The following is a 26,770-nucleotide window of genomic DNA, read 5'->3' as shown; positions in this document are numbered from 1 at the left end:
TAACAAGTGTTAAATAAACACATTTTCAGGCACTGAATTAACACATCATGTTCATTTCAGTCCAGCCAGACTTAGATCAACACTCTAGGGGTTAATGAAAGTTAGCCTCTCTGGCCTCTTAGTCAAGAATGGTCCCAAATATACGGTTTTTAAAAATATGCTTTACTAAGTATTATAACCATCTTTCTTTCATTCTTTCTTTCTTTCTTTCTTTCTTTCTTTCTTTCTTTCTTTCTTTCTTTCTTTCTTTCTTTCTAATAATATATTTGTTTATTTTAATTTTTTAGTTAAAAATGTCGGTGGGCCTCTCTGAACCGTTTTCTAATTTCTTTTTATTCTCATCCATTCATGAAATGAATCACAAATAATATCCATTATTGGCCTACTCCTTCTTCAAAAGAGTGATATAGGCCTTTTACAGACTATAGTGCTTCAATGTAGCCCACAAAATCTAATAATAATGAATTATAATTATTTTATTTACTTGTAAATAATTAAAACATCCCATCACACACGCACGCACATATCACTTAACTACTCGCAAGCTGTATATAATAACTAGACAAAATACAATTGGTTTTCTTCATAAAAGATCGCCAATGAGACGGACTGGCCAGTCTGATGGAAGTCCTTGACCCCTGCCTTTCCTTTTTGGTATTTATTAAGTGCTCACTTTAAGAGTCCACCCTCTCGGTTTAGTGCAGGTCAGAAGAGAAGAGGTTGTCCTTTGACCCTTGAACTGCTTGTAGTCAGTTGCCCTCCACCATACACAGCATAGCTTGTAACCTAAAGTCAATATTTTAAGGCCGTTTAAAAAAGGTATTTTTTCTTTTTTCTTTGGAGATTTCCCCCCAAATGTAAACAAGGGATCTGCTATATTTACACGGAAATTAGTATAGGCCCAATAGTTAGTTTAGTTATGTGTTACTGGCAGGAACAATACGTTACCTCAAGTCACCAGTTAAAAAGTGTTTTTCCTCTTCTTCTTCTTTTGATCTAGAAAAATAAATGATCATTTTCTATTTTTTGTAACATTTTTTGAACACCATCTTTAAGTGTACATTTAATATACATACATTATCACATTTCTATCTGAACATATTTGACATTTTTTCCTTTTTTTTGGGCGACTTTAGGGGTGGAGGTGCTGATGGGGTAATAGAATAATTTATGGTGAAATAGATAAGCCCTGTGAGAAAAAGATAAGTTGTTTATAAAGATAATATTGCACGAGATCTTGTTTCATATATAGGTCTTCAATATCTTCTTTATCATATTCATCTTTAACGTCTGGATTGGATCATTTAGACCTAGATAATACCAAAAGAACTGTGAATGGATTGTATATACATATTTACTGACTTTGAATTCACGAAATCGCAAGCTTAAAAAATATACTTGTTACCAGTTTGAGAATCAAACCGATTGTAAACCTGCTTTTGACGAGCTATACATTTTCCAGGCATACAAATACATTAATTATCATATGTCTGCGTTAATACGGGTCTTACTGTATCATCACTGCCCTCTAGTGGCGAGAGTTTGCTATGACATCTGACAGCGTGACGTGTTTTAAAAACGGGTCAAAAATATTTTAATGTGTCCATAATGGTGCCTGTTTCTCAGACTCATGCTAAGACATAGTAGTATTTCAACAAAATTATATATAAAGGCGAAACACTTGAAAAAAAAACACGGTATATAGGTTACAAATCGTAATCACTTTAATGATTGAAATGATCTGCTAGGGGATCTTGGAAGATATTAAGGAAGATATTACATTTTCACAAGAGAAAGAATTTTAATATTTAAATCTGTAATCTCTCAGTTGTATTGTTTAGCCAAAAAGATTGAGTAGTCAGATCTGAATCTCAGTTGTACCCAGGGGGCACTTTGCAAAACTGTGTTACACTCGTGTTACGGCTTTATAGGTCTCTCCTGTATGTATATGTTTACAAACATATATGTTATATAAAAAAAACCCCACTGGTTTATAGTCTCTCTAGTTTGTACTTTTTTTTTGTTTGCACATTTTTTCTTGTCTTGCACTGGTTGCACACGTTGCACTTTATGTAGCTAGGACAAACTTTCTGTCTTAGCTCTGTGTTGTTGTATTTGTTTTGGTAGCTATATATTGTTATGTTGTCTTATGTAGCACCAGGGTCCTGGAGAAACGTTGTTTCATTTCACTGTGTACTGCGTCAGCTATATGTGGTTAAAATGACAATAAAAGCTTGTTGACCTGACTTGACTTGACTTGGCTTGAGCTGTGTAACGCCCAAAAAAACAGCCCAAGAAAAACAGACAGGTGTGAACGTGTTGATGTTTTGTCAATGGAAGAACACAAAGTAATAAGGGACAAGTCAATAAGAGCTATGGCTAGGTGAAATCCATAGCTGTCGTGACATTTCACAGATTTATTAAACTGAAGAAAAAGAAGAGGAGGCATTGGTTACTCATTTTATCAGCAAGTTTTCTGAGAAACTTCGTGTTCTTATTGATGTTATTTTCATCAGTAAGTAAATGGATTTTTATACTAACATATCCGTTTATCTTGTGTGTTTTTTTAATTAAATCAGATTAAATTGTTAGTGGAGATATTTTAAGATATCATATCTTTGTGTTAGTGTACCCAACATCCTAACCTTTCACTTTACTTTTTTACATATAAATATTGAAAAAAAATTAAAAGACCACATATTGGTAGCAGACGTGTAAAAAAAAAAGAAAAAAAAAGAAAAATGTGAACCCTAACCACTAGAGATAACAATGTGTTAGGTTGTGCCCCGCTCTACCCCATTTTCCCCCGTCTTCTCTCCGTTACACAAACACGGGCACATGTCCAGCATGTCCAGCTTGTCACACCTTTTCAATGACCCTTTTATACAGCAGATTGACGCGATTTTACCCTGAAGAAATTTCCAAACACGGAGACTGCCAATTAGACTTGTGATATTTTATTAATATTTCTTTAACGTTCATATTTAAAACATAATTCATCTACCCGTGTAAACCTTGTTTTGCTTTTTTTTTTTTTTGCAGGACGCCCATTACAGCTAATTCTCCTGTAACTATATATAGATTTTAAATATAGAATTTAAAATGGGCGACCATTAAATTTTCTTATATATGGTGTCAAATGTTTTGGAGAGATCTGGATAACTATTCTATAAGCAAATACAATTAAGTGTCGACTTTATACTACGGTTGCCTGAGAGCAATCTGCATTAGACCTAAGTATTTCGCAATGTAAGCAAAAATAGCATTAAACTGAAGTATAAATTTTGATTAGAAACTGTTCAAAATCCAAACTTTATTTCTTGTAGCTACACAGATCACTCCAGACTGACAAAAATGCAGTCAATCATTACATTTACCTATGGTTTAATTTTTTATCTTGGGTATCAACATTTTATATATTTTATTTTGGGCCTGATGACTTATTTTTCTCTTGAATTATGTCTTGGTGTAATTTAGCAATAAAAGAAAGGGGTTGTTCTTCTACAACTATTGATGAAGGTTTTATTGATTCTGGTGTAAAACTGGCAATAACAAAGCAGGCTACGTTCAGAAAATATTTTATAAATAGCTAATAGGTATGTATTGAAATACATTTGAACAAATTCTTGATTTGTGTTTCAATATCCAATCGTTTGCTTTGTAAGTAAGTGAATGGTGACATCTAGCGGAAAGATTATGTAACTGCAATATCTTTAACGCTTTCACTTTTTGGAAATCATTTGGTTTCCATGGAGACATTCGGCACACAGAGCGACCTGGACTTTTGAGACAAAAAAATAATCTGTTACCATTGTAATTTTATATGTTTGTTTAGGAATCCATGAAAGCATAAGGCTCTGTAGATTTAACCACAATCCCGACTTGTCCTTCTGAAAAAAGGGGGGCGGCAGTTTATAATAATTTATTTTTGTCATAGTATACATTCAAGATCAAGTAAATAATATTCAAGCAATTTAACTGAGGAACATTTATAACGAAAAGAAAAATTAGCCACATCGCAGACGCCCTTATCCAGAGCGACTTACATCTTATCTTATACATCTGAGCAACTGATGTTTAACTGCTCAAGGATGTTCAGCAGTGGCATCTTGGTGGACCTGGGATTTGAACTCACAATCTTCCAAATCAGTAGCGCCTAAACCAGTACGCTTCCACATTTCATGCTATTTTTATTTGGGCAGAATAAGGAAAATTTAATAACCATTAACACAACAACTGCTCTTAAATGTGAAATTTTGTCTGCAATTTCTTTAATAAAGAAACAGATTACATACTTCATATAACCTAATTATTAATTAATTAATGCCACATTACAGTTTTACTATATATATACAGTGACCAAAAGAAAATGTAATTGCGTCACCGGGCCAGTGGCGCAATGGATAACGCGTCTGACTACGGATCAGAAGATTCTAGGTTCGACTCCTGGCTGGCTCGAGGATTTCACTTTTAGCCATATATAGTAACGTGTAAACATTTTGTTCCAGTAACAAAAGAGTTTAAAATCAACAGAAAATTCTGTTGTTTTAGAGTTTTAAATTTCTTGAGACACCTTCTGAAAAATTCAAGAGGTCTGTTTGCTTGTCAAGTTTGTTTCACTTGTCACGTGTGATATGGCTCAACACGAAGCAGATTAGCCATGTTTATACTTGACTTGGTGCACACGTGCAAAGGCAGCATCAGCGGCAAATGGCATTGTTCATGTACTATCTAAGGCATTTTTAACTAAACGATGATCGTCTTTATTGTTGACTTTAGATTTTATGTGTTAATAGAAACTTTGAAACAGGATGTGGATGTGTGTTTGATGAACCTGTTTACCAACAGAAGAGGCAGCACGAAGGACAGGCTGGCTTAATGATTATTTGATAATACCATACCTCTGTTTTCTTTACCTCATTTGTATTCGGTTATCCTTCAAAACCTCGACCCCGGCAGGACTCGAACCTGCAATCTTCTGATCCGAAGTCAGACGCCTTATCCATTAGGCCACGAGGCCGTATTGGTATGTGGCTACCCCTACCATCAATTCAGATTACTGAAAGTGTGTAAATAAATCAGTGACCAGTCACTGGTATATAAAAATTTATAATTTTATTTAAAAGCTATTATAAAAAAAGAAGAAGAATATTACAGCACAAGAGACACACCATACCAATATACAGTTTAGTTGTTTTTGTTTGGTCATCTTTATATTGTGTTAATATTATATTATAAGTATTATATAATATTTATGTTATATAATATTATAATATTCCAGAAGTTATTAAAATACACAGGTAAATAGGCGATATAAGAAAGCACACACTTTGCTACCTTGCCGATGTGAAACACTGTAAATAAGTGAATACACTTGACTTGACTCACACATCACATGGCGCGCACGATTTGAACGGCCAGTCCATCTTCCGTCAGGCCGTCAGCGTGTCCATCGTTGTGAACGAAAGCGATTTTTTGTACAACTGATGTCAAACGTCACACTCGGCGCTTACTTATGGAATGTAAAATCAAATGATTGTCCACTAGGCCGCGCACATGTAGTGTAACTTACAGCACTATTTTGACCTGAGTCGAGTTATAGAATCTTCGTCGTCGTGCAAGTGCCGCAAATGGATAACGCGTCCACGGGTCAGAAAATTCTAGGTTCGGCCCCTGGCTCGCTCGGAAATCCTTTTATTTAAGCGTAGTTTTGTAAAGTTGTAAGCAATTTTGGCTGTATGTACCAAACTGATTCCGAGTCTCGAATCCGATTCCGAATCGGTTCGTAAGGAACAGTTCGATTCTTTGCATCACGTCGGGCCAGTGGCGCAATGGATAACGCGTCTGACTACGGATCAGAAGATTCTAGGTTCGACTCCTGGCTGGCTCGTCAACCTTTTTAAGTTAATGTAGTGTTACACATAAAGACGCCACACCATTTTCTCAAATCGAACCTTGGAAGCGTATTTAGAAAAAAAGAAAAACAATCAAAACAAGAAAAAATAATCGTGTCCAAACCAGATTTCTCGCTGCTAATAGCCGTTAGCAGTTCAGTCGAGTTATGCTAACGCTACCTAGCTGTAATTTAGGTGAAATATATTTTAATTCGCTTAAAGCAAAATATTAATCTGCCGCGATTAGCAGTTAGATACCATGATAAATTGTTTATGTTCTATAATATTACTATTCAGATTTTGTATAAACACGTTGTCGAAATCCGATGCCATGTTAACAAAGTGCTTACACAAAATCCGACTACACGGCAATTACACTCTATCGGGCCAGTGGCGCAATGGATAACGCGTCTGACTACGGATCAGAAGATTCTAGGTTCGACTCCTGGCTGGCTCGAAAATCGTTTTCTATTAATTTATTGCTTTACAAATTACACATACACACACTTAACACCATCATTACGTACAAAAGTTTAAAGTGTAAAAAATGTCTTATGTTTTAGGCCACTTGTCATGTAATATTTTTGTACAATAACCACCAAGAGCAGACAAATGGCTAAAATCTGCTCAAGTAATTAGCCATTACGTAAAGTGCTTTTGTACTTTATACAACAATGTGATATAACTCAATGGTTTAAGAATAGTCCATAGTATAAATTTAGCACTGGATTTGTACACAAGGCAGAGATGCAGTTTAATGAAAAAAAAATGAATGCACAAAAGAACTACAAACAAACAGATATAATTGTCCAGTTATTAGCTTGCTATAATGGATTTTTCCGAACGTCAATGATTGCAGAGTTTGAACCACTGTGTCCTGGGTTTAGACTTGACCTCCGGATCTCTCTCCGTGGTTTGGTGACGGATAATGAGCCTGTTCCACTCCAATATGCAGTGTTTTGGTTCATATTAGGCTGGACAATTCTGTTGGGTGGCAGCTCACAAGCTACCCTCTGCCTAAGCTCATCCATTACATGCTGGTCTTCAGTGGGTAAGGAAGAGCGCCTCCATGTGGGGGGCAGTGGCGCATTCACCAACTCCCGCATTTCCTCTCTTGACTTGTGAACTCTGTCAGGTTCAGGAGTGTACTTGGTACTGTCTCCACTTGCCTTGCACTGCACCCTGTCTAGTCCGCCTGCAAATTAAAATCAGACATTTCAACTGTTTGTGATTATGAAACTGAAGTTTTGTAAATATATTAAATACCTTTAATATAAAGCAAACTAGCTGTTGCTGATGATGGCAACATGAACTAGTACACTGCAGTCATCATGGCATTTAACTAAAGGCTCACTTTTGTTCTGTTCTCCCAGTCCACACATGTCCCTTATTTTGTTGTTGAGCTCCTGATTGGCTGCCTTGCACAGATTCAGTTCTATGCTTAGGTTGTGGATCAATCCCTCATACTGTCGCTGTCTACCAGCCAGACCTTCATCCATTTGATCTGTGGAAAAAGCCCAGTTAGACGTGACGTCAGACGTTTCACTCGTATGCAAGCATTTTACGTCCACAATACATTCCAACTAATGACCTGGATCTGCTGATTCACTAAACAGAATAGAAAACTAATAAAAAGTTTAAACAAATTCAAGCCATTAAACTTTATCATTAGAATGTATTGTTGGATAAACAAAAACAAACAAACAAAAAAACATTGAGACAAATGATGATTATGATTATGCTTTAAGCTGATCTATCTGGTACTTTGTTGTGCTTAATGCTTTTTCTTCCCTGCTGCCAGTAATATGCATGTAACATGGAAAATGTATGTATATCATTTCCCTACCTTCTTTACAGCTCTTACACATCCACAGGAATAACTGCATTTTTAATGACCCTGGACCAGAAACCTGAACCCTTTTCAGACATTTCTTTTTGTCTGTTACCGTTTAGCATGTAATCTGTAAATGATCTCTGTGCTTCTGTGAATTTATGGGATTATAATTAAGCACATCTTAAAAACCCAATGGAAAATAAAAGTGATTATTTCTCAATTATGTTTAATACTTTCTAATTATGTTGGTTTTATGGCACATAATATGCAGCTCAAAGGATGTGTAAAGAAAGCATGAACATTTGGTTAATTTTTTTAAAGCTAACTAATAGATGAATATATAGTGAATATATTAGGTTCTCTATCTCTCTATTCTCTATATAGTACTATATAATATATAGGTATCACTATCCTTAATAACCTTGTAAAACTGATCACATTGCTTTCTTTTTACTGCCAATATATGTGAAGAAAGAATCTATTTTTGAATAAATGAATAAACAGATAAGCATCTAAGTAATCAGTTAGTCTGCTGATGAGTTTGCTGGTCACCTCTGCACTGCTGCAACAGGAGCTGTACGTTTCTTTCATGCTCTTTTTGTTGCTGTGTGAGCCGGCGATCTGTGTCCAGTTGCTGGCGCTCCAGAGCTGCTTCCAACCACCCAACCAGGTGCTGCTGCTCCTCCACACGCATCTCCAGCTCAGCCAGAGCCATCTGCAGCTTTCGCTCTTCTTCTCGCAGAGACACCACCTTCACAATAATTCACAGAAAACATTGGAGAAAAAAACAACAAACAAAAAACGTAGCGCATATTAATAACACCAGACATGAAAAATACAAAGGTAAAAGGCACACTCTAATAATACAGTCCCTTGGAGAGTAGATAATAATAGCAGATGTTAATAAAAGAGAAAGTGCAGACCTTATCAAAGTATTTGCAGAGCAAAGCGCGTGTCTCAGAGGCAGACAGGTAGGTGAGTTTGGCCATTAGGTTCATCTCCCACTGAGTGAGCATGCTACCTGATGCCCTCAGCTGCCTCTGTCTCTGTGTGATGGCCTCGTTCTTGTACTCAATGGCAGCGTCCAGCGCCTCTATAGCCTCATCTAGCTGGAACAGGGTGCGCTCCTCCTACAAGACAATTAGAAAACAGTAAGCATTTAGAGGTGATACACCTTTAGGAACATCTTGAGAAACCAGAAAGCCTTTTCAGGGACTTTCTGGAGGAATCAGAAGGTACTTTCCAGCAGTTCTGAAAATACTGTGGTGTTTGGCTTGCTGTTCTAAAAACAATGGCAAACACAAACTTAATGCCAACCCTCTTACACATAAACCTTAAGCTCTTATATGCTGTAAAACAGAGGTGATGGTGAAGCTATGCTTTTGGCAGGAGTGTATCTTGTACATTTTGTATATAGCCTGAGTGCATTTTGATCAACATCAACAACAGACTCGTGACCACTGCTTTTTCAGCATACCTAGTTTGAAAGGTTACAATAATGTTATCATTATATTTGCACAAAAAAAGCAAATCAATATAAAAAACAAGTAAAACTTCTGCAAAATTTCTACCAGTGGTGTGTGTTCCTGCAGTTCCCTGCAGAAAAAGGGAATTCAAGAGCAATTTAAAGTGCTATATCTTGTCAGCATGATAATGGGCTACAAGTTCGGTTTTAGAAAAAGCCCAAATGCTATCGTTTTTAGTGATGAGCTTAGCTTATCTGTCAAAGCTTCTCTTCGTCTCATACTATGTTCAGTAACTATGGAATTCTATCAACAGAGAGAGAGCAAGAGAAAGAAGGAAGCAATGTGTAATGGGGTCACTAACTTAATTTGTTCAATTAACAAAGCTAATAAAGCAGTGTTTGTGCTGTGGACCCACCTCAGGAGACAGTAGGTTACCCTGGCGTAGCTTGTCGTCCAGCTCTACTCTCTGTTTGAGGAGCTGCTCTTTCTCCTGACGCAAGTTCGAGATCTCCTGGCGGATGTGTTGCGAGTCTTGAGCACTGCTACTACGCAGCTGTCCGTTCCGCTCACTCAACTCTCTTTCCAGCGATTCAATACGGTTCGACAGTGTCGCCAGGTCCTTACTCAGAGCCTGCCAGGTGAAATGAGCATGTTGGACATTCAGACAGTACTGTATGTATTATTATATGCTTCAGTAATAAGTGTTATGTTCTTGATACTGGAAATTTGCGAATAAACAGTATTCAGGTTTTGTATTGTATATATTTAATCAGATAACTTTGCTATAGGGTCTCCATTAGGTTTAACATTTGATCAGTCAGATTGCTTTTTTATGAGCAAGAACTTTGTCAGGGCAATATGCACAGGGATTGCAAGAAATGTTTTGTATCAAATCATAAAGACATTGGATGAACAGTGTCAAACATACCTGGCTGGATCGGAGTCGTTTGGTCTCCAGCCCGCTACGCTCTAAGAGCAACGCCTCCTTCTTGGCCAGGATCTCCTCTCTTTTGGTCAACTCCCCCTCCAGGTCTTCCAGACCCCTCCTCTGTTCCAGAACCTTTTCCATCTCCTCATCTAGCCATCGCTTCTGTTCTTCTATCTTCTGCTCAAAATATCAATACCAGTCAAAAAGAATGCAACAGTCTGAACTCTGCAACATTTTAGATAAAATGCTGTTACTCTTAGAGGAAAGCATGAACTTTGAGACATGATGAAGCATGTTTACTGCAGACAGAAATAACACTGTTATCAAAACACAAGCTCAAATACCAGTCCAAGAGTGAGTAAAAGCATATAGTGTAAACTTAGAACATGCTGAAACAAGCCATGAGACAGTCACCAAGTCTGCCTATTATAAAACAAAACCACAAAAAACGCACAAGATTAAGGTAGGTTTTAATAAAGATTTAATTTATGTTTTGACAACACTGTGGTTAGGCTTCCCCAGGTCTGTACCTGCTGTTCCTCTAGTGAGACAACTGAGCCGTTACTGCCACTCCTTCTTTGCCTTTGGAAGGCAGCAATTTCTTCCGTCTTGATCCGCAGAATCTTCTGCTGCTGCTCATTCTTTATTTCCAACTCCTGAAAATAGACAGGCAACATATGTCATCACAAATTTTTCCACTTTGCAAACACTTAGGGTCCCTATATTGCAGGCATACTCTATGCATCCTATTTTAAGTGTAAACTGGCTGTAACATCAGGTTATTTCGCATGTATTGGCCATAAATTGACGTAAAATGTGTGTAGGGAGGTGCACCGATATCTAATTAACTATTCCAAAAATCTCAAAATTATCTGTCAGCTGAGTGATCATAAGAAACACAGTTGGTAATATTAAGGCTGAAAACTCCATGGCTAATGAGTTCACCTTTACACGATGTTTGCCTCTTTGCATCTCACTCTCCAGCCTTCTCTTCTGTTGACTCTCTTCTCGGAGGCGCCTCTGTAGCTGGTCCTGTTGTTGCCGCAGACTCTGCACACTCCTCTCCAGCTCTTGTACCCTCCGCTCACTCTGCACTGACAGAGAGGCCAACTGTGCAGTGTCCCGCTGCCTCTGCTTCAGCACCTGCAACCATGCAAACCAAACAAAGACATTGCACTTGGAGCTTTGATTAAAAAATTAAAGATGTCCAGTTGATGGTGCCGAAATTCACAGGGAATGTTTTTGGAAATATTACCATGCTGATATTCCTTGGCCAGAAATATTAAATCACACTTAACAACCATTTAAGAAAACACATTAAACAATGTCACAGCCTCTGAGGGACAGACGTTTTCTGTCACCATTATAGACAAAAACCAGAGGTGCCAACATTGCTAAGAGGAAAATCTTGGCAGGAAGACAGGAAAAACATGATCTTACCACAAAAACCCTAGCATATGCCAGGGGATGGGACAGCATATGCTAACAGCATAAATCATAATTAACTGCAATCTGTAGACATGTTTGGATTTGTAAGACTACAGCTGTGTGTATAAACTTTATATCATTGATACAAAATGAACACAAGCGCATGTCCAGTCAGTCTATGTCATAATAAACATTGTACATAATAAACTGTCTACAACTGAACTGGAGAATACATAAAGAATAATGCACAACAGGACACGCTGTTATACAAAAATAATGCATGCACTGAAAGAGAATATTTAATTGCAATGCACAGCACATTCTACCTTGTGGTTTTAATTATTGAACAACATGCCTGTTACTACAGAAATGCAGAATGCAGGTTGTTTTATCTAAAAACAAAAAAAAAAACACATAGCATTTTTTGCATACGCTTCTTCTAGCGTATCGCTTCATATCAATGTATTATCTAGTCATATTAATATGATACAGCATATGAAGGATACATTTAAAGCTGCTAATAACTCAGCATGGTTTCAGTTCTGGCATCCAGTGTAATATGATGTGATACAATAACAAATGATTTACTTCACTTGTAATCAATCAGTAAGTATTAGATGTCAGGGATAGAGGCCATGCTTCCTTCACTGTGACCTGTGACTGGCACACAAACATGCATGCAGAGGAAAACATTTTACATTTATGGCATTTGGCAGACTATCTTATCCAGAGTGACATACCAAAGTGGAAAAAAAGCAAGTAAGAAAAAAAACGAGGACGCCCTTTTCCATAGCAATGTGCAAAAGTGAAAGAAAGCAAGTAAGAAAGTAATGAAGGAACAGAATTGATAACAACAAAAACAAAGTTTACAATAAGATAGATAGATAGATAGATAGATAGATAGATAGATAGATAGATAGATAGATAGATAGATAGATAGATAGATAGATAGATAGATAGATAGATAGATAGATAGATAGATAGATAGATAGATAGATACTTTATTCATCCCAATGGGAAATTTCCAACTTCCAGCAGTATCCACAAACATAGATAATAAGGTAATCAATCAATCAATCAAATGAATGAATGAATGAATGAATGAATGAAAGAAAAGGTGTAAAGATACAGTGTGTGATTTAGTACTGTGAACCTCTACACTTCAGCTGGGATGACAGGTCCCAGACCACCAGATGCAGCCCATGAAGACCTCATCATGTGTGTTAAATTAGGTTGAATAAATAAGAAAATTAGAACTTTCTAGTGCCATGATCCCCAAGACAGGACACTTATGCACCATATTGTATTCGCTTGTCCACAAATTACTGACAAATGCAGATAAATGAGTTACAGTAAAAGTGAAGTGGGCATTTTATCTAAAGTAACTAAAATGTATTGCAAGGATTTATTTTTCCATGTGGTATTAATTGTTCCTGGAGGTATTGTAAGGTCTTGTGATTTTGGATTACACTCCTATCTCAAGTGCCTCAGGAAAATCTCTAGAAGAAAAATGGTGAAAGGACGGTTATAGCTGCAGGCCTAACATGCTTTGTCCCAGTGTCTTAATGCTCCACTGGGAAATCAACTCTTCAACCCTCCAGTAAAAAGCATAGATCCTCTGCTTCCTTCAAATTTAATTGCCAAGATAAAAACCATATGATCTTTGGTTCAGCATTACATGCTGTTACGTTGGTAAATAGATTACATGGGTGACGAAGCCCACAAATTAAGAGTCAGGGATAAAATGACAGTATGATTTCATCAGAAAAAAAAAAATCCAGCACGTGCTGAAAAGGAAACCATGGCTACAACTGCAGTAGTGTAACTAGCAGGAAAGCTTCAGTCAAGATGTGAATGTTTCTGCCATAGTTTCTGTAGCCTCACACAAAAAAAGGCTTGCAGTGTCTAACAGAAATATTTAATTCATTTCTAATATTTTTAAAGTCATTTCTAATATTCATTTCTAATCATTTTTAAAGTCATTTCTAATATTTTTAAAGTCTATTTTTTAAAAAAAATAGCCTTCATTAGAATTAACTTTCTTTTTAAGATAAGTTAATCTATTAAAAAAGTCATTAAACAAATGTAGGAAGTTGGTCTACACTGGAGGTGCTGAAATACATGTGGTGATAGCATACATGTAGCTTTTAACATTATTCATTTAATAGAGAAATGTGTCTTGATCTTCATTAATATTGTTCATTAATTTTCTATAATATGACAGCCCTACTTTCAGGAACCTACCTGACCATTATAAAGCACCTTTATTAAAGACTTTACCCTAGGTTTCTCGCCTACCATGCAGAAGGCCTGGGTTCAATTCCCAGCCAGCGCCCAAACCCCAGCCAGTCAGGTAGGTTCCTGACACTGGGGCTAGCTAGGAAAAAATACTAATGGTCTGCTGTTAGAGAAAAATAATGCTGACTGTTTTTCTTATAAGAGCATGCCCCAAAGCGTTTTATTCTTCGTACACCACAGCCATTTACCAAAGAATACAATTAAGTATTTATAAACGACAAAACTCTGTAGTTTTTATGTTTGTAGTGACATGTGATGTGGAACATCCACAAAACAAGCTAGTTCCTGTTACCATTTATGTTATAGCAGCGTTCCCTCACACTTTCTGTCCAGTCAATATCAAGACTTTAACAGCACTACATTATAGTATTTTAATGACCAAATAATGGTTACTGAAGGTGTCTTAAACCCATTTGGAAGGAGGGACAAGTGAGACTTAATAGATGTAATTAACATAAATGTGATTAAAAGCCATTTAAGCTAGAATTCTTGTTTAACATTCACATACATAACATGTTAATTTTACTTCACAAATACACATGTAACAGACTGACCTGCACTTTGCTTTGAGCAGCTGCAATCTTTCTCCTGCACTCCTGTGCTTTAGAGCGGTCAGCTGCATCACGGCTGCCTTGCACCTCCAGCTCCTGCAGCTGTTTATGGGCCTCGGTGAGCTCGGCTCGTGCCTGCTCTGCCTCCTGCTCCAGCTCGGCTACCTTTCTGCTGTACTGCCTGTTCATGGCTTGGGCATCTTTCCCTGTGAACACACCATGAGGAAAGAAAAATCAGAATTGTGCTCATTTATTTATGCCACAGAAAGACAAATAATTAATATTTATGCCATAGAAATGCAATATTTCATCGTTTCAAAAAACTATACATCTTTTACTTCATTCATTCCTTCATTCATTATGATTCAGCCCTGTTGCCCAAAATTTAACATCACACACACCCTTATGTCTGGATGATCAAAATTACCTGTCTTGACCAGCTCCTTGATGAGATCCTCCTTCATCCGGATGGTCACAGAGAGCTCTCTGATCTTCTGCTGGGCCAGGAGCAACCCCTTCTCTGAGCCCATCTCCCACCTGCAGCCTCTAAGACTTTCTGGCACTGAGCTCTCCCCTACACTGCTGTTTGCTATCCAAAAAAAAAGAGGAAGTATAATAGTGATATAAGCATAAACATTGTTTTATCACAGAATGCAAAATAATTTATACATCACAATGCTATAAATACAGTATACTTATAGCAATGCAGTTTATCTTTAACAATGCTGTTGCACTGTTACTCCCAAGGTGCTTCTAAATGCTCAGCCATTGTCATTACTGCTGTAACTAGCTGTCATGTCAAAGCATAGGCAAATAATAACCAAAACAATTTTTCAATAATTAAGAATAACTGAAAATGCCACAAGGCTAAATTAAGTCTGGGTATGAATAAGTGCATGAATGGGTAACCAAGATAAAGCAATTAATAAAGATGAAAATGTCACTCAGGACAAGATTAATAGTAAATGAAATATAGTTAAATATAATACTTGTGCTCATGAGCAAAAGGTTTTGTTTTGTTCATTAAGATTTAAGATTAGAGTAGCCTTTTCAACTAGACATATCTGTAATTAGAAATGCTCAAGAATACAAAAGCAAGTACTGTCTTTGTTGCTTTTGGTATTCACTAAAACAAGGACTCGGTACTCCAATTCCTGAGTTACACTTCTTGCTAATTGTCCTAACACTGGATTTATTTTTAATAGCAAATGTCTGAATTTTGAAGGTCAGCATGCTTTGGGCTCATTTCATTTGTGTATTTTAGAAATATGGCCTCTGTATCACCTCATATGAAACAGGAAGTCATGGACCACTGCTTTAAAAAAGTAAAATATTTATAGTATCATTGTACAGATAGAGTTTGTTCATAAGAATTTCTAAGGGTCGAATAATTGTGACAGGGAGTTTTGTTTAAAAAATAATTTCTTTAAAAAAATTTCCTTTTTCCTCATATTTTCAGCATGAGGTTGATCTAATTAACATTTTGACCATACTCTAAACCATTTCAGTGCTGAACTCACAAGTCCGTCTGCTGTAGTGAAATCCTGGGGGGTGACCAGGCCCCAGGACCTGAGACAGGGTTCCTCTAGCTCTTCTGGGTGATGCTTGAAATGGTGTATCCTTCTTTGACCAGGTAATATTCATGCATCTGTAATAAAAGCATATGAATACAGAATGAAACTGCTTACAAAGAACCAAAGTTATATTTAGATCAGCAAAAGCAAATAATATATCTTGTAATCATTCAACCGATCATTAGATTCAAGTGTGTGCAAGTATTTTTCACACCCACCAACTCTAAATAACAACTCTAGAATAACATTTCACTACGCTGCCTACATATTACAGTTCGGTTCAGGGCACCCTTCATGCTAATTTGCTGCCTCCTTCTATTTTCCTCCAGCGTTCACACTGGCAGTGATTTTTTGCCCCACTTCACTCAAGTCACTGAACTCTTTCTTGTGGCCAGTCCTATCTTGAGATACTGCCAGTTGTTATGGTTTCTGAAGTTTCCCCTTGCTAGTGGAATTTGGCCATAATCATGTATCACTATCTGTTATTCCTATTGGTAGTTTCCAAAAAAATTTAAACGCTGCTAAAGTTAGTTGCCTGTACCTTGAAAATGAATCACTTGCAGATGTTCGGTTGAACTGTGTTTACTTTAGACAAAATGGTTACAACCCCACCCCTGAAGTTACACGCAAGCTCTAATGTGCTATAATTCACAGAGGGTAAACATTACTGTTTCTTCTGAGTAAACCTACTTACATGCAGAAAAGTAGCAAGATAAAGATTACCATCCATACTTGCGTTTGTCTTTGACTCCTCTGTTGGGAGTATTCTCGCCTTCTCTGTCCTCTCCACAGGATTCACACTCCTTGTCCCACTGGGGTTGTTCAGAAAACGAATGGCTGTCTATAGAAACACTCAGGCCAGTCTGAAAGCACAAAATATTAATTTCATTGCAATACACACTATAAGGCAGACATTTAGAGAAGATTATCATGGTGCATCTCATAACAAATAATTGATATTGCACTCCACACTGAGTGGGTGCAAGAGCATATTTTGAAAAGATGCTATATAATGATGTGGGAATCTAACATAGATACTACACTTTTAATATTGTTCTACAATATAAACAACAATACGAGAAATCACTGCGAGTTTCAACTCAGGGGAAAAAAGAAAGAGGCAGAAAATTTCCCTGAACTGAAATGTAATATGTAGGCAGCATAGTGAAATGTATTCATAAGCAGTATTGTCCTCATTAGCTATCTAACATATTTCACTGTGCTTAAATGCCTAAATTTATACAGTGAGATACTGAAAACCATTTTTGTACAGATATACTCTATAATAAAGAACTAAATAGATGATAATTGCATATTTTAAACAGCAATGTGGAGCCACTTGGACATGCTAGCCTTACTTCTGAATAAATCTGACACATTTCCATACATCAAAACCAGTGCTTGCTTTATGTCTTTGCTTTAAAACATCTGAGTATAACTGATGTTAACTTGTGGCAACATAAATTATGCTCTGTCTCGAGTTAAAAGACAGTCTAGTGTTTTTACTGTTTAGATACTGGAAAAAATAATCAATTTAGCTCTTCAATTTTTTCTCGCTGCAAAAGTTCAGTTAAGCAAGTAAGTTGACTCACAAACTGACAGTGTATGATGGATATAACTGTTAAGAAACACTAAAGTTCACTATATAAGTGTTGTTCTCTGTAGGTAACATGCTTTGTTTAATGCAAAAAATATGCTGTTGGCTTCCAAAGATTCAAATGCTTGGCTGTATAGTTATCTTAGAATAATATTTTCAATGCTACCACTGACCCTTAATTCATTGCACCATTTTTGATAAGTAAGACCTAATCTTTGACTGTCTGTTTTGAAAGAAGGGAAAAAGTAGTTACCTGACGTGCAGGGCTTCCTCCGGCCTCTCCATTGCAGAAAGGTGTCAAATGGCCTGGGCCAAGACTTGCTTGCTGTGATGAGTTAATAGGTGCAGTGTGGGGTCTCTGTGTCAGTTGCAGCAGTCCCATCCCTGGATGGGCCAGAAGACAGTGCAACTCCTCTATGAGGTCCTGCTGCTCCTGAAGCTTATCACTCTGGGAGGCAAAAGCCAAGGCACAAATCTGAGCTATATTGCCGTTAAAAACATAACAATATCTTTCACCCCGATGAATTTACATGAATTCTCTAACCTGCTGTTTGTACTGTTCCATTGCATCTTCCAGTGCAGCAAGAAAGTCTGTGTTTTCTTGCTCTAATCGCTGGATCTGTGCCTGCAACTGGGAAATGTAGTTCTCCCTTTCCCTGTTCCACTCTTCTTTCATATCTGACTCCTGGGACACAAAAACATTTAAACAAATTACAACATATGGTATAAAATAAGAGCTAATTGAAATGGTAGGGTTTTTTTAAACAAGGCAACAAATTGGTCATTTCTCTGTTTGCCTCGCAATACTTCCTAAAGAAAGAAAAGAGAAATTGGTTGCATATATTAAATGATAACCATAGTGCTAGCAATACTAAATACAGTTATTGTTTGCCCATAGGCTACAAGTTAAAAACAGCAAACTGCTGCCCAATTAATTAAAATAACTTTTAGTCACCTCTTTTGAATTTTAGCAAAATATTAACATGTCTATTTGGATGAAGCTGTTTAGAGATATTAGTGACTTACAAAAAAGTGGCAACTTGCTACTGTACTTATATACAGAAATATCACTAAAAAATGCTTGCTAGCATTTTACATCCTTCATGGTGATTCATTACAATCTTAAAAGGTTAACAACTAGGCAAAAAGAAATTGTTGGCCAACGGTGATTTCTGCACCATGACCTGAACTTTGCGATTCTGACAGGCAGCACATGTGCAATGATTTCTCTGGGTCTAGCATGCAAGACACACCGCCTGCCACTCCGTCTGTGTCACTCTGCCTGCCTGCTTGTATCTGACAGAAAATGAACACAGGGTGTGAATTAATGTCACTTTTCATGTGAAAACCCCTTAAAACAACCAAGATTAGCTCTGCTACAAGCTTTGCTTAATGTCAGAAATAAAAACAAATTAATGACACCTAAATGAAACCTAATCCCTAAGATATTGGTGAAGGTACAGTAATGAATTTAGGCCTCTGGGTGTATTTATGGTCAATAAATGAATAAAACTGTACTGACAGATCGCCCACCTGACATTTTAGAATCTCCCGTCCCTTTTTCAGTGCAGTGGTGTCCTCAGTGGAACTGCTCTCAATGCCACTGTCCAGCCCTGAGGCTGTACTCAAACCGCTGCGCTCCTCCTCCACCGTACAAAGCCACTCCTTCACACGCAACAGCTGGCTCGGGTTTAGGGTTCCCTCCCCCTGCAGCTCCATCAGCAACCTGTAGGCTGAGTCTGTGCACGTCCTATAGTGGGTACTCTCTGCCTGCAACTTGCTTACATCTGGTTCAAGGGAACGCACCTGGCGTTCGGGCTCTGAACGAGCAAGGATCCGGGTCTCAGAGCGGTGCCGGTTCTCCAGGGCTCGCTTTAAAGCTTTAATCTGAAGTTCCAGGCTTTCCACTCGATCTGGCTCCCCATGACAGTTCACCATGGCTCGGTTTTGAATGTTGCGAGCTCGTTTAGCATAATTGAGGGTGTTAAGACTTTCATCAAAGTCAGAGGATGAGGGACTGATGCAGGCAATCATAAGTGTTTTGGCATTGCCTCCAAGAGAGTCTTTTAAGATTCTGAGGAAAAGGGAAATAAATACAGTTCTGTATTTCATCATTCACGTTTCAATAAATCATGCTAACTGGTCCCTAGGGCTATTATATGGATAATATGGCCAAAGGTTTTTGGACACCAGATCACTCCACCTATACGTGCTTTTTAAAATCCCGTTCTAGATTTAGTTCCCCTTTGATATTATAATAACATTCACTCTTCTAGAAAGGCTTTCTACGATATTTTGAAGCATGGCTGTTATGATTTGTCCATTCAGCCACAAGAGCTTTAGTGGGGTCAGGCACTGATGGATGCAGTCAACTCCAGTTCATCCCACAGGTGTTCAATTGGGTTGAGGTCAGGTCTCTGTGCAGGCCACTTGAGTTCTTCCACTCAAATCTTGGCAAAACATTTCTTTATAGAAATCATTCTGTGCACAGGGTCAAAGTCATGCTGGAACAGGTTTGGGCCTCTTAATTTCAGTCAAAAGAAATTATAGTGCTACAGCATACATGCTGTAGACATATGTGCTATTACACATGCTACAAGACATGCTACACAACTGTCTGCTTACAACTTTGAATCAACAGTTTGGGGAAGAACCACATGGATTGATGTACAGATGTCTACAAACCTTTGGCCATATAGCATATTCCACCATCAGTGATCTCTAATGCCATTCCTTCACTATCAATTTTACATTTTATTATTACTTCATATTATAAATCACAAAAAATGGATGTCAGTATAAAAAAATGTTCTCTGGGGTTCACTTTATAAACTAAAATTTAAACTAAGCTTCATACCTGGTGATTTTGGAGTCCCTGTAAGGAATATGACTGCCTTTCCTTTTTGGGTCCCCTAGTGCCCCGATCACATTTCCCAGAGCAAGAAGCCCACTATTGATCTGAATACTCTCCTTGAGTCGCTCCCCAGTGTTGCCAGTTTTAAGAATTCGCTCAGATCCGGCCAGATCCACAAAGTGAAATTTAGAGGATAGGATCTGTGAATTCTTGCTGGCAGCCCGAGAGCCACCACGCCTCTGCTCCATCAGCATGGTGAAGATGGTATGAGAGCGGCTGGAGTGAGGGTTCATCTGAGTGGCTCCTGTGTGGCGGGCTGTGTTTCCAGATTCTAAAAGACTCAAGACCTCATCAAGCCCCTCCACTTCACATTCTTTCACTCCACAAAGAACTGTGGAAAAATAGCAGAGAAAAACACTTTTTTGAAACTTCAAAGCAGATTTGTGGTTAGGGGTCTAGAGGGAATACAATTGTCTGCATCTACAAAGGAGAGTCACAGAATACCACCAATGGGCTTTATTAAATTCACACAAACTGATGTAATTATTTCAAATTTATAAATGTAATGATGTAATATAAGTTATATATAATATTTTTTGATGCTGAATTGCAATGGTCTGCACAAAATTCAATTACTGTTCAGTGTACTGAGTTGTATGTCCTCTGAGCATTTCACATGTATAAAAATAAACACAACCTACTGAAAATGATGAAAATTGTGACACACTAGACTTTCAACCAGCAGCAATAAATTATAGTAATAGTATTTAGTATTCTCCTACAAATATCTTTCAAAGAAATGAGGGTAATGTTATGTGGGCCTCAGTAGGAGCTATTTGGTCATTATTTGGTCAGCAATAAACAAGCACTTACTCTTGTACAGACATGATTTGTCACTCAGACCTGTGACATGAGGTGAAACTGTTATTAATGGGGCCACAGCATGATTGAAATTATTTCAGATTAACCCACCTTCAGGTCTCAATGCAAACAACTGTATGCCATGATAAACTGCAAAAACAGGATGCTACTAATGTTCTGTTAATTATACCTGTTAAACATTTGTCTAACATACTGTTTTTCACTACTGAGTATTTATGGTTTAGGGAGGAAGAAAAAGGCATAAGAGGCTTTCTCTAATATTGAGTAAGACGAATAAAAGGCTTTTATCACATGAAATTATGAGTAAAATGTAGTCAGTGCTGCCATTTCCTATCTAAAGAGGCAGGCTAATTTGAGATCCATTTATTGGACATGTATCAAGAAATGGGAACTGCCTGCAGAGTTCTCAGCAACAACCGTGGGCACACTGTATTCACAAACAAGCCCACAAATGCATCCATAAACTGTCTATTTAAGCTCCATTTATTCCAAGAGCTTTTGAATTCTCCTCATGATCCAAACATAAGAATTGAGGCAATCCTGTTATAATTTCAGCAATGAGGATGTTTATCCACTGCTTCTGAGTGACTGACATCTGTTACTACCAATTTCAATATATTTAGCATTTGATAAAAAACACAGTTACTAAGAAAATGAACAATGAAAATTTAATGAACTTGTCCTGTCAATATCGTTTATCTTTAAACTAGAATGACGGCCTGCTTATATATTTATTGGGTGCATACTGAAATATTATATTACCTGCGGACAAACTGCTATTTGAATAGCTGTGCAAATCCATACATGGCATTGAAGAACATGACATTTCGCTTAGGCATTTCACAAAGTCCACATCAAACCCTGAGCTAACTTAAGCTTCTCACCTATACTGCCCTTGTCATCCTCCCGGATATGAATGTCCTTGCTAGCTGTTTCCACCTCCAAAAGGTCTCTGAAGATTTCCTTGTAAACCTCGAGGTAGGACACTCTGACGGAGAAGTCGCTGAGGTCATTCTCATCCAGGAGCTTGAAGATCTCAGCTACTGCTCTGGGAATGATTCCTTGCTCGTCATCACTGAAGGAGGCTGCAGCCAAAAAAACAGCAGTGGGTTTGTAATCGCTCTCCACAGCCAAATGCCAAAAAGCAAGATCTCAGATGGCAAGAGGGGCTGTGCTTTCGAGCAGTGACAGCTGCGCCGGGGGAAGTGTTGTTGGCATCCCAAATGTGTGTGAACTCAAATGAAGATTTTAACAAGAAGCAAGCAACCATCTTCAAACCCAGAAAATCGCTGGCCTTGATAGAACATAGAAACTCTATAGTTGTCATGAGAAACACTTTTTAATATACGACTAATACACTAATAAGGCATATCAATGTGTCATGAATTCTTTCAGGAAGTATGTAATGGAGAAATTACATTTTATGCGAGTACACTAGCTTGCCATTTGATCATGTACACGAACAATATAGGTGCATTTGTAGGTAGTACAGTTACTGAGTATAGCTCATCTTACTAAACAGTGTATTAGTTCACCTGGATCTCATCCATCAGTGAAAGGGACTCCCACAGGACCACTACAAACCAAAGATTCTCAACCAGTTCCAATCCTGTTCCAAGAATAATCACCCGAATTAACCTGCTAAAAACAGTTTACAACAGGGTTTTTGGACTCCTAGCATGTGTACCAACATAGTAGGTGTGACAATAAAGTGGACAGGCTGGCCTGTGCTAAGAATAATCCACCACCATAAGAATTACTCTTAAGAAATACTCTCTTCAATAGTGGTCTTGATGGCTAATCTACAGACAGCAACCGTATAGCTATAAAGCGCACCTATATGGTAACTAGTGAACCAGCATCTTTTTACATTAGATATTTAAGTAATAAAAACAATAAAAATGCATGCAGTTATAGGAAAATAGTCAGTGATGGGTGAAGCTAAGTTACTGTTACCAACCATAAATTGTCTGTTTTTAATCCATATACAGCTATATTGTGGAACTTCCACAAATCACTTATAACAGTTCTAAAGAGCTGTTTCTTCTAAATAAACATCTCCTCAGAGAACATGTCACCAAATTCATGTAAACCTGTGATTAGCCTACTATGCAAGCCTAGGTGTTATAGAAAATTAATTAACACTGTTTCACCAGTGTCACTAAATGTATTGCATACTGACCTAATGTGACACTAAACTGCAGAGGAAATGCAAAACAAAAATGACTTACATATATTAGCCTCTCCAATCGTGTAGGTTTTGCCTGAGCCTGTCTGACCATAAGCAAAAACCGTGGCATTAAAACCCTGAAAAAAGGCTTCAATGAGAGGTTGGACGCAGGCTGCGTATACATCCTCCTGAACAGCACTTTCCTCAAAAACAAAGTCAAAATGAAAGTGGCGATCATGGCCCAGAGTGACCCTTTTATCCTCAGGCAGTGCGGTGATGCAGCTCTCATGGTTGTGCAGGATTTCTTTAGGGAGCAGAGGACGTACTCGCACTGCCACCTGCACCGCTGTGTCCTCAGCTCTGCCCTGCTGATGTGCCACTTTGGGAGACATGACCTCTGAAGAGCTATGGCACAACAGTGCTCAAGATCCTGCATCCATTTTCCTTTTGCTCCAAAATATCACTGAAAAAGAAAAAAAAAAGACTTAAAAGTGAGCACATTTACAGCATCTCTGCAGGAGCTACTAATTGGCTATTATTTTCACTACGCATGAGAGATTGATTTTGAAATGATGAGACACTTTAGCAATACATTGAAATGCTCTTTATCAGTACACCATGTTGCAATAATGTGTTATTGTTAGAAATTTAGTCACATTAATACAGAACAATAGAAATATCGGTTCAACTGAAACCATTTGTCTGACCAATTTGATCATTTTATATCAGTTTTCTGATATGAAACCAGTTGTGTGCTTTGGGTATTTTGTAGAGTCTGCATTTTACACACAATACACTTGAATACTCTTGTCGTTGTTTTGTACAATGACAATTTAATTGGCAAAAATTAAAAACCTATAATTAAATAAAATTAGAAACTTACAGCATAGTTTTTATTGTTGTCTTATTAGATAGATAGATAGATAGATAGATAGATAGATAGATAGATAGATAGATACTTTATTGTTGTTGTTGTTATTATTATTATTATTATTATTATTATTATTACGTGATAATAAATGCTGTTGTAGTTGGCATGCTGCAGCTTTAGGTTTGTTTGCTAAGTTATCTAGCATAACTTCTTGTTAAGTTTATTTTTTCAGATGTTTTACGCTGAAAACATTGCAACATTTTTACATTTGGAAACACTAGGATAACACAGCGATGAGAGAATATTTTGCCCATGAGTAACAAGAAACGCACTGATAAAAAAAAACATTTGCTGTTTTTATAAGATTTATAGACATGCAAGGTAACGTATGATTTAGTTAGCTCTGATGCTACAAGCGTTAGCTAGAGAAAAAAAGAACCCCGCTAGCCAGCTAAGTTACACATAGAACCAAGAAAAGTTTGCTGCAAAGATTTTTTTTTTACTGTTTAACGTTTTCAGTTTTTAATAAAAAACAGAATTCTTACTGTATGTTAACGGAAGGACTTAAAATTTAGTTACTAAAACGTAAATTGTGGCAAATTGTTACTTGCGAAAGTCTATAATACATTTACAAACTTACTGTTTCCGACTCCATGTTTTTTTTCCCGAAAGGAACAAACGCGTTTTAACCCACACCCGTATTATGATAAACCCGCCTCCTATGATATAATTGGTTAATATCCCGAGTCCGTTTCTATTATTGGTGGAATGCTCTGAATAGTAGCCAATCCTAGCACAGGACACGGGATTAAATAGAATACGAGTGGGGGGAATGCCTTACGTCCCACCGCGTTTCGGGTGAGGTGGAGTCCTTAAATTTGGTTCCTTTGTGAATTTCCGAAATCTGTGCTTCTATCATTACTTCTATACAGAATGTCTTGTCGTTTGCATTAAACATTTTCGTTTCCATCAACTGAAGCATTTCAGCTGTTGCAAATAGGGTTGTGGTTAGTGACGGGTTTTCTAATGCAAAAAACAGAGCACAATAAACAAAAATGTAAAGGGAATAAACGATTTATTTTGAATGAAATAAATCGTCTTCGTGATATTCTGCGGATTTTGAATCATAAAGGTGTGAGCCACAATAAATTTGTGGCTCACAAAAACCGCTACTTTGAAGCGGTTTCTGAATTAGTAAAAGCAGTCGTTGTATGGATTTGATTTTAATTCTTTTTAAATATAATTAACCCCTTTAACCCGATCCGAATTTTGATTCTCTGTTGGGTTCGTCTACAAATGTTTGTAAGCTACAGATATAACCTGACATAATTTATAACCTTACAGTTAGAGTTATAACCTTACAGTTACAATTACAATGACCAGGCATAACATTATGACCACCTGCCTAATATTGTGTTCGCCCCCCCTTTTGCTGCCAAAACAGCCCTTACCTGTCATGCATTGCCTTTCTGTCAGAACCAGCATTAACTTCTTCAGAAATCTGAGCAACAGTAGCTCGTCTGTTGGATCAGATCACACGGGCAAGCCTTTGCCCCCCAAGTGCATTAATGAGCCTTGGCTGCCTATGACCCCACAAGAGCTGCAGTTTTGGAGATGCTCTGATCCAGTCGTCTAGCCATCACAATTTGGTTCTTCGCTCGCCCATTGTTCCTGCTTCTAACACATCAACACTGAGGACAAAATGTTCACTTGCTGCCTAATATATCCCACCCACTAACAGGTGCCATGATTAGGAAATAATCAGTGTTATTCATTTCACCTGCCTGTACTCATAATGTTATGGCTGGTCAGTGTATATACTTTACATTTTATTAACAGATTTATCCTTACAGTTACATTTATGACTTTACAGTTGCAGATATAACTTCACAGTTACAGTTATATCCTTGAAGGTATAGTTATTACCTTACAAAGAAGGTATAATAACAAATAAGGAACTTGTCAGTAGATACAATAAGCCCTGAATCTGTCATGCTCCCCAGAACAGGCTGCAGAAATGTAAGAAAAATACACTTGCTTCAAAAAAAAAGCGAAGACAGAAAGAAGTAACCAATGAAGTCTACCATCTGCTTTGGACATCAGGGAACCTGTAACTCAAACTGTAGCAAGCTAAGCAGAATGATCTATATGGTGGTCTGATACAAGTGAGAAAATACAAGGTAGACATGACTATATGACAATATAACCAGCTATATGTCATCTTTATCCCAATGTCTTCCAGGTTTATTTTCTTTCAGTTTGCTGAGGGCCTCATTATACAGGGTGATACCCAAAATTCATTATATTAAAAGATTATATTGTATTTATTGCCTATGTTTCAAAGACCCTTTTCTAACATAGACCCTGTTCTATGTTATGTCTTTTATTTTAGTGAATAGCATTTAGTATTAGTTACATGATCT

General features: G+C 37.5%; 1 protein-coding gene and 4 non-coding genes across 6 annotated transcripts; 3 read left to right on the top strand and 2 right to left on the bottom strand.

Annotated features, from left to right (window-relative positions):
- Positions 1-4,385: 4,385 nt before the first annotated feature.
- On the top strand, positions 4,386-4,458 carry trnar-acg (transfer RNA arginine (anticodon ACG)). Its single transcript has one exon. It is a non-coding gene; the product is annotated as a tRNA-Arg (tRNA).
- Positions 4,459-4,947: 489 nt separating this feature from the next.
- trnar-ucg (transfer RNA arginine (anticodon UCG)) lies at positions 4,948-5,020 on the bottom strand. Its single transcript has one exon. It is a non-coding gene; the product is annotated as a tRNA-Arg (tRNA).
- A 797-nt stretch (positions 5,021-5,817) lies between these two features.
- On the top strand, positions 5,818-5,890 carry trnar-acg (transfer RNA arginine (anticodon ACG)). Its single transcript has one exon. It is a non-coding gene; the product is annotated as a tRNA-Arg (tRNA).
- Positions 5,891-6,278: 388 nt separating this feature from the next.
- trnar-acg (transfer RNA arginine (anticodon ACG)) lies at positions 6,279-6,351 on the top strand. Its single transcript has one exon. It is a non-coding gene; the product is annotated as a tRNA-Arg (tRNA).
- On the bottom strand, positions 6,332-25,986 carry kif7 (kinesin family member 7). Of its 2 annotated transcripts, none has more exons than XM_058401280.1 (19): positions 25,799-25,986; positions 23,538-23,939; positions 22,191-22,391; positions 20,428-20,815; positions 19,104-19,644; positions 18,115-18,255; positions 17,824-18,018; positions 16,706-16,836; positions 15,920-16,047; positions 14,827-14,988; positions 14,403-14,605; positions 11,068-11,265; positions 10,653-10,778; positions 10,123-10,299; positions 9,610-9,825; positions 8,652-8,858; positions 8,281-8,479; positions 7,249-7,398; positions 6,332-7,089 (listed from the first exon to the last, which is right to left on the bottom strand). In XM_058401280.1, the coding sequence occupies exons 2-19, from the start codon at positions 23,866-23,868 to the stop codon at positions 6,719-6,721; spliced, it is 4,065 nt and encodes a 1,354-aa protein (XP_058257263.1). In that variant the 5' UTR covers positions 23,869-23,939; positions 25,799-25,986; the 3' UTR covers positions 6,332-6,718. The 2 variants fall into 2 exon arrangements, with proteins under 2 accessions (XP_058257263.1, XP_058257264.1); XM_058401281.1 differs by lacking the exon at positions 25,799-25,986 and adding an exon at positions 24,988-25,038.
- Positions 25,987-26,770: the final 784 nt, after the last annotated feature.

Source organism: Hemibagrus wyckioides, linkage group LG10 (assembly GCF_019097595.1).
Source record: "Hemibagrus wyckioides isolate EC202008001 linkage group LG10, SWU_Hwy_1.0, whole genome shotgun sequence".
In the NCBI taxonomy this organism is placed as follows: Eukaryota; Metazoa; Chordata; class Actinopteri; order Siluriformes; family Bagridae; genus Hemibagrus; species Hemibagrus wyckioides.
The sequence above is the reverse complement of the archived record's forward strand: the minus strand, read 5'-3'. Positions and strand labels throughout refer to the sequence as shown.

Excerpts from the sequence above, each read along its gene's own strand:
- kif7 (XM_058401280.1), bottom strand. The coding sequence starts at position 23,868 with ATGTCTCCCAAAGTGGCACATCAGCAGGGCAGAGCTGAGGACACAGCG. Across the intron at positions 20,816-22,190 it reads GGATGACAAGGGCAGTATAG|TTCTTTGTGGAGTGAAAGAA; the intron begins GTGAGAAGCTTA and ends ATTTTTCCACAG. Across the intron at positions 14,989-15,919 it reads TCACTACAGCAGACGGACTT|CAAACAGCAGTGTAGGGGAG; the intron begins GTGAGTTCAGCA and ends TTTTTTGGATAG.